A 6,776-nucleotide genomic window follows, 5' to 3' on the forward strand; every position below is an offset into this window, starting at 1 on the left:
AGACGGGCGGCGAAGAGTCGGACGACGCGATGGGATAGGGGGTTAGCTGAGCGTTTTTGCTCAAACATCGAGTGAGGTGTGTGGTGATCGCGGGTCGTTCTCGTTGCTCGTTCTCTCGAGTAGAAAAAAAGTAATATATCTTTACTTCCAACACCCGGACGTTCCCAGGGTGATGGAAGGTTCGACGCACCCCCGGACTGGGCAGAGAAATCCCAGGGCACGCTCCTGGGCACTCCACCCCGCCCCCACTTGCCCTGACGACTACACTCGTTCTCTCGAGTAGAGGAAAGACATCAACATAGAGATATTAAGAGCTGATGTGGTTACACCTTGTCCGTACCGAATACCGTGCGTACTGAGGCAAGAACTGTCTGTACTCCCTGACGCCCCCCAAGCCCCATCGCAAGCAGGTCATGCAGTACCCTGCGTACCAGAGACGAGAGAGAGTAGTAATAGACGGCTGCTGTGGAGGCTCAACGCTCACCAAGCGGCAGTGCCCTGCCTTCCACGCCCTCGCCCAACGCCGAGTCGCGCCGAGGCGAGCCAGAGAGGGTGGCGTAGCGGACGATTCCAAAGGCGACGGCGGTGAGGGAAAAGATGGTGCCCAAAGTATAGCGAATCATTTCGTTTTTGGAGGCCTGGGGAGGGTCAAGAGCCTCTCGTTGAGGACGCTCCGAGACTGTCTCCGCCAAATATCACGGGCGACCTCACCTCGATCTTTGTGTACAGCCGGCCGATATCGAGCTCCAGCTTCGCCTCTTTGGCGGAGAAGGTATTTTGCGCCTGTTTTCAGGAATGCGCGACTGCTCTGAGATCGATGGCAGCAGGAGGATCCACAACGTCCAGAGAAGGTGAGGTCTTACCTTGCGGAGGTCCTCGCGAATCTTGCCGTCCACGAGTGAGAGCTCCACCTACGGGGCGCTGAGCGGTGCAACATTAGATCTCGCGTACGGGCCGTTTGCCTGCCTCCCCTACCGACGCTTGACCCCCCCCCGCCCCGGGCCGATTGCTCCGCCTTGTATTGCGACGTGAGCCGCTCGATCTCGTGCTTGCTCTCGCCTGTTCACATCAAAGGTGTGACGAACTTCGTCCTTCCAGACAGCCACCCGATCGCGCTTGTTCGCCGCGTAGACGGTCGCCGAGCGCGAAGCCCTTCTCCGTCACCTCCTTAACCTGCGCAGTCGTCTTGGCATCAGCGTTCTCTTGCCGCGCCCGGAATCTCTTGATGTCATCCCTCATCCGCCTACGCCGCCTCTGATCCGTCAGGCCCATCGTACAAGCCGCGTGGCGTGTCACACAAAGGGTTTGCTCCTGAGCTCAAGCTCGATGAAGTTCTTGAAGCGCTCACGCGCCGCCTCCTCCTCAATCCGCCGCGCCTCGCCCGACGCGCTGAGCGCGTCCAGAACGAACTGTGTCACGCACTCGCTCTGCTCGGCAGGCATGCCGGCCGCCTGAGAGGGCGGCGAGGAGGCTCGAGAGGCGCGTGTGCGGGCTCGGTTGCGCTGACGTTTACTCCTGTAGCTGCCGAGCCAGCGCAAGCGAGTCAAATGGAAAATTGGAGCGGCGCAGCGGGTCGATGGTTGAACCAGAGGTGGCGGCGGCGGCAGTTGTTTGCGCGGAGGAGGTGCTGCAGAATCGGAGCATGGGCATGGGCCCACGGGGGCCTCGGCCGCGACACACATTCGCGAACATATTTGTCGCTCGCGCTGCGGAACGTAAAAACCACCCTGCTGGGCGTGAGGTTGATGACCGACCCGTGATTCACGCAACACCGAATACGAAGACACGAGCCGCCACAGACTGCACTCGTCCGGGGAGCCTGGCTGGCTTGTTTTTTTTTGGATGAGTTGACAGTGCGCTTACTGCTACTAGGCTGACGGGTCGGCTCTCGAAGGCATCATTGAGCAGCGCATGTACATCTGCGACGGGGCGAAGGACGGCCGCCGCAGGTCCAGGTGTTGCTGCGCCAGTGTGCCCTCTGCAGTGTGCCCTCTCCTTCCCCCACACAGAGAGAGGTTCTCATCAATCACGCCTCCTCTGCTAGGTGCTACAACGAGCTCAAGCACAGCCGGAGCGGGCGGTCGCCCACCCGCCTGAGGCTGACCTACGTGCTCCAGGGCGCGTGAGGAGCAGCGCGATCCTCACGAAGCGCAATGCACATGTGTTCTTGCATCTTGGTCGCGGCCTTCAATGATGAATGAGCGCGCGCCTGCCAAGGGAGGGATGGGAGACGGAGAAACGGCACGCCGCCACCACACAGGGATTTTTTAAGGAGAGGAGTGTGATGCGCTAGCCGTCGCCCACCCTGGGGAGTCCGCCTCTTCGTATCTCTTTTCGCAGTCTCTCGCCGCTTCTCGCTGCAACCTTCATGCCACCTCGCGGCCGTCCCACTCTCGTCGTTCTCTCCCTCCCTTGTCACTTCCTCCTCTGTCGCGTCGTTCTCTTCTGCCTCGTCCTGCGGCGCCGCCGCCTGCCGGTCCCTTGTTCTCGCGGCTTCTTTCGCCTTTCGGCGTAACTCCGTCCTCCTCGCGGCGTATCCTGGCCCCTCAAGTCTATCGAGCTCCCCTCGCGCAAGGACCACGTTTCTGACTCCCACTCCGATCATTTGCCTCCAGGTCATGTTGTTGCTCAGGTCCACTCTCTCTTCGAACACTCGTGCCTCTACGGATGATGCCGGCGCTGGGGTCCCCTTCGGATGCATCGTGACATCTGACAACTGAATTTCCACTGGTTCGTCCTCCTCTGAGTCATCTTCCCCGTCCTCCTTCCGCTCGGCTCTTCGCTCGGTACGTTCGGTGTGGCTCACCCTCCATGCCGTGAACAGGCGCTTTATCCACCCTATATTCTTCTCTCGTTTTTTTTGGTTTTGAATTTTTTCTTTTTCTCAATGGCCTCCCACCGCATCGGCGCCCGTGTCGCGGGCCTCTCGCCAGCGCAGCTGTGCGCCATCATCGAGGCGCAGGCGGGCGCGAGCGACGCCGCGCTGCGCGTGGCGGAGGAGCACGCCGCTCGGCTCGTGGAGCAGCCCGAGTGGGTGCTCTCCGAGGTCCTCCTCTCGCCGGACCTCGCCCCGCACATCCTCGCCCAGCTGCCGACCAAGGATCACGCCGTCAAGGGGACGTGCCGCGCGTGGCGCCGCGGCTGGAAGGAGACGCTGAAGAAGCGCGAGAGGCCGCGCATGCTCGTGTTCGGCGGCCGCGATGACGCTGGACGCGTCATCAGCTCGCTGGAGTGGTACGACGCGTCAACAAATGAGTGGGAGGGGGAGGCTGTGGCGCCGATGTCAACGGCACGAGTGTATGCCGGCATGGCGGTTCTCGACGGCAAGCTCTACGTGGTGGGCGGCAGGACTGAGGCTGGTGATGCAACTTCCAACCTGGTGGAGCGGTACGACCTGACTACGAATGCATGGGAGGCGGTGGCGCCGATGGCAGAGGTGCGGTACGACCACGCCGTCGCGGTGCTCGATGGCAAGCTGTACGCGGTGGGAGGCTACAACGACGACGACGGCCACCTCAGCTCGGTGGAGCGGTACGACCCTGCGTTTGATGCGTGGGAGGCGGCGGCGCCGATGGCGGAGGCTCGAAGTCGCCTCTCTGTGGCGGTGCTGGACGGCAAGCTGTACGCTGTGGGCGGCCTCGGCGACGGCGCCCTCAGCTCGGTCGAGCGGTACGAACCGGCTGCCAACGCGTGGGAGGCGGTGGCTCCGATGGCGGCGGCGCGGGACTCTCACGCCGTGGCGGTGCTCGACGACAAGCTGTACGCTGTCGGAGGCTACAACGACGGCCACCTCAGCTCGGTGGAGTGGTACGATCCGATGCTGAGTGCGTGGGAGGCGGTGGCGCCGATGGCAGAGGCGCGGGAGGCTCACGCCGTGGCGGTGCTCGACGGCAAGCTCTACGTCGCTGGCGGAATGGGTCCCGGTTTCATCGACCTCAGCTCGGTCGAGCAGTACGACCCGGCAGTGGGCGCGTGGGAGGCGGTGGCTCCGATGGCGGCGGTGCGGAATAAGGCTTTCGCTGTCTTGATGTAGTCGCCGTTGACGCGCAATGCACGTGTGTTCTTGCATCTTGGATGTGTACAATGATGAATGAGCGCGCCTGCCCGGCGACGGCGCGCTGTGCGCAACGCATGGCAACGGTGCCGGAGGGAGTATCGACATGCTGGATGTGGGCCGCGTCTAGAAAAGGGGGGCTTGATTCCTGGTGTTTACTAGCTCTGAGTAGAGGGGGCGTTCTGCTGCTAGGGGAAACCTGGAGCGCGGTACTAACCCTCGGAGACACCCGTGTTTATTTTCGTACGGCCCTTTCCCTGCGAACGCGGTCGCGCACCCCCCCCTAGCTAGGGGGTCAGGGCTCTCTAGCCCGTAGCCCGATGCCGATCATCCGGCTCGCTGGGTGCGCTTCTTCGCTCCCCGGCCCTGGATGTGAGGTTGCCGACTGCACTCCAAGTGCTCCAAGAAAATTCATGCGCCTCGGAGCCTGTGTGTACTTTTGTTACTCTACGTGAAAACCCGCTGGGACCCGGACGCCAGCACACACGGCTAGATTTCATGGCGGGCCGCCTAGGCCCTGGGGTCGGAGGAGCCTGTGCTCTTGTGAGCACTTGAGCACTGGATAGGGTCGATTCCGCATGGTACGGGACCCCTCGATCGTCTCGCCCTCCCTCACAGGTGTGTTCATTGGGGGGGGGTCATAACAAACACGGTACAGGATCGAGGTGCACGCTGCTGAAGCAGTGTCGTCCCCCCTCTCCATCGTCTGGTAAGGGAGCCTGTGCTCTTGACGAAAAACTCTGCTCTCTGGGTAGTCCGTCCACGGAGATCGCTCAAGGGCGATGCACGCACAGCACGACCTCACACAACGCGCTGCACCGCGCGCACCGCGACCTCTCGGCGGTACCCTCCCAGCAGGACCGACAGAGCGCCGCGTGCTGGCACGGCAACGCCATCATTTGCGACTCTCTTTCACCGCACTCGGCGCACCGCTTGGGAGCGCGCGCCGCCTCCGCCGCGGCCGAGACAGCTGCTTCAGCCTCCACCCGCGCTTTAGCCGCCTGCTCGCGCCGCGCGCGCCTCTCATCAGCGCGTCGGCGCCCCTCGAGCTCTGCGTCGCGCCCGAGGTCGCGCTTTTCCGACGCGGTCCGCCGTCGGTGGGCGCGTGAGCCCTCCCCAGACTGGAAGTGGCCAATGGAGCGGCAATCCCAATAGTAGTTGTTGTAGTTGGTGCAGTCGCCACGGAAGCCGCCGCTTGGCCCCCCAAGCTGGCTAGAGGACCCGTCCAGCTTCGAGCGGAGGGTGCGCGCGTATTTGCGGCTGACGGGCGAGAGCTGCACGTCGGCGGCGTCGAAGCCCATCCACGTCCGCCACCGCCGCTCGCAGCCGAGCGGACCTGGCGCTTTGGCTAGAACGTCCGCCATCGTCGCTGTCGCGGAGCGTAGCAACGTTCGGACGGAGCGTCGGAACTCGTGCCAGCAGCGCATCCGCCTCTCGTGCTCTTCCCACTCCCGCCGCGCCGCCGCCTCGGCTGCCTTGACGGCGAAGCGGCCGCCGGCGCGGTCAGACCGTCCCCAGGGCCTCTCGGGGCCACCCCTTCCCTCCCACCCTACGCCGCCGCCACCGCCGCTCGCGTGCGCCTCGCGCGTCAGCCGGCGGAGCTCACGGCGGCGCGTGAGCTTGGGGGACGGGCGGCTGGATCGGGGCTCCGGCTCCGGCTCGAGCGAGGGCACGCTCAGGCGGCCGTCGAGCAGGCAAACGTCCACAGCGTGGCTCGATCCGACGAGGAGATGGACTCCCTCCCCTGGTGTGCGGCAGAGCGCGCAAGTGCTCGAGTGCCGCGCCCAGCCGGCGTGGCAGCGCGCGCACATCGCGAGATGGCCGCACGGCTCCATGATGACGGTCGCGACCGACTCGGAGCAAATCACGCACACGCCGAGCCGCTCCTCGAGCGCCTCTTGGCAGCCGCGGTCGAGGCAGCGCGAAGAGGAGGAGGAGTTGCCAAAGGGCGGAGCCGGGAAGTGGACCAGCCACGGGCGCCGCTCCTCCCTCTGCAGCATCCGAGCGATGGCCTCGTCGCTCCGCGTCTCGCCGCCGTTGCCCTCGCTGGGCCACGCGAGGCTCTCGGGTGTGTGCGATGCGGTGATCTCGTCGCCAACGATGGTCCATGCCGTCTCGGTGGCACTCACGACCGACCACTCTGAGCGGATGTCGTCGGCGCTGAGCAGCTCGTCGCACTCGCTCGGGAGGCTCGAAAGGCTAAGGTGGAGGAGAGACCCGTCGGCAGGAGGAGTGGTCTTAAGAGCGGCGTTCCGCTGACTGCGAGCCTTGCGCCGTGCAGAACCATTGGAATTTCGGCGCTCTTCACCTTTCCAATCCTCCTCCCAAGCTTCTGAGCACTCCTCGCCGTCGCTCACACCTGAAAGAGCCCAACGCCGCAGCTTGCGGTGGGTCGTGCCTGAAGGCTGCAGCACGCGGGTTTCGTAACTGCCATGTGTGTATAAGAGCTCCTTGGAGCGACACGTCTGGCGGACTCCTCGCCGGCTGTTGTGGGAGCGGCCCATGGGCCCTGGTTGTCTGCGTTCCTGTCCTGGCCCTGTCCGACGGTTTCGTGGACGGCGTGTACGTACTTATAGCTTACTGGGAGAAAAGAGAGAGGGGGTTGTGTTCTCTAGGCCCCTAAGGCGTGTAAGTAGGACTCGTACGTACAAGTCGCTTCCGAGCTCTCACGCCGCGCGTAGGGCCCTTAGGGGCCTAGACAACACAACCCCCTCTCTCTTTT

The 6,776-nt window shown here is 63.9% G+C and overlaps 2 protein-coding genes across 2 annotated transcripts; both read right to left on the reverse strand.

The window, feature by feature from the left end:
* Nucleotides 1-473: 473 nt before the first annotated feature.
* On the reverse strand, nt 474-1,442 carry EMIHUDRAFT_242399 (hypothetical protein; the record flags this gene model as incomplete). The annotated part of the gene is made up of 6 exons (XM_005772492.1): nt 474-638; nt 712-783; nt 864-911; nt 980-1,059; nt 1,134-1,221; nt 1,299-1,442. The coding sequence occupies 6 exons, from the start codon at nt 1,440-1,442 to the stop codon at nt 474-476; spliced, it is 597 nt and encodes a 198-aa protein (XP_005772549.1).
* Nucleotides 1,443-4,696: 3,254 nt separating this feature from the next.
* On the reverse strand, nt 4,697-5,527 carry EMIHUDRAFT_444768 (hypothetical protein). The gene has a single exon (XM_005772493.1). It carries the CDS (start codon nt 5,479-5,481, stop codon nt 4,828-4,830), a length of 654 nt encoding a protein of 217 aa, XP_005772550.1. The 5' UTR covers nt 5,482-5,527; the 3' UTR covers nt 4,697-4,827.
* Nucleotides 5,528-6,776: the final 1,249 nt, after the last annotated feature.

The sequence above is a fragment of the Emiliania huxleyi genome, assembly GCF_000372725.1.
Source record: "Emiliania huxleyi CCMP1516 unplaced genomic scaffold EMIHUscaffold_359, whole genome shotgun sequence".
Taxonomy (NCBI): domain Eukaryota; phylum Haptophyta; order Isochrysidales; family Noelaerhabdaceae; genus Emiliania; species Emiliania huxleyi.

Bases quoted from the DNA above. Each gene is read 5' to 3' on its own strand.
- EMIHUDRAFT_444768 (XM_005772493.1), bottom strand. From the start codon at position 5,481: ATGCGCTGCTGGCACGAGTTCCGACGCTCCGTCCGAACGTTGCTACGC.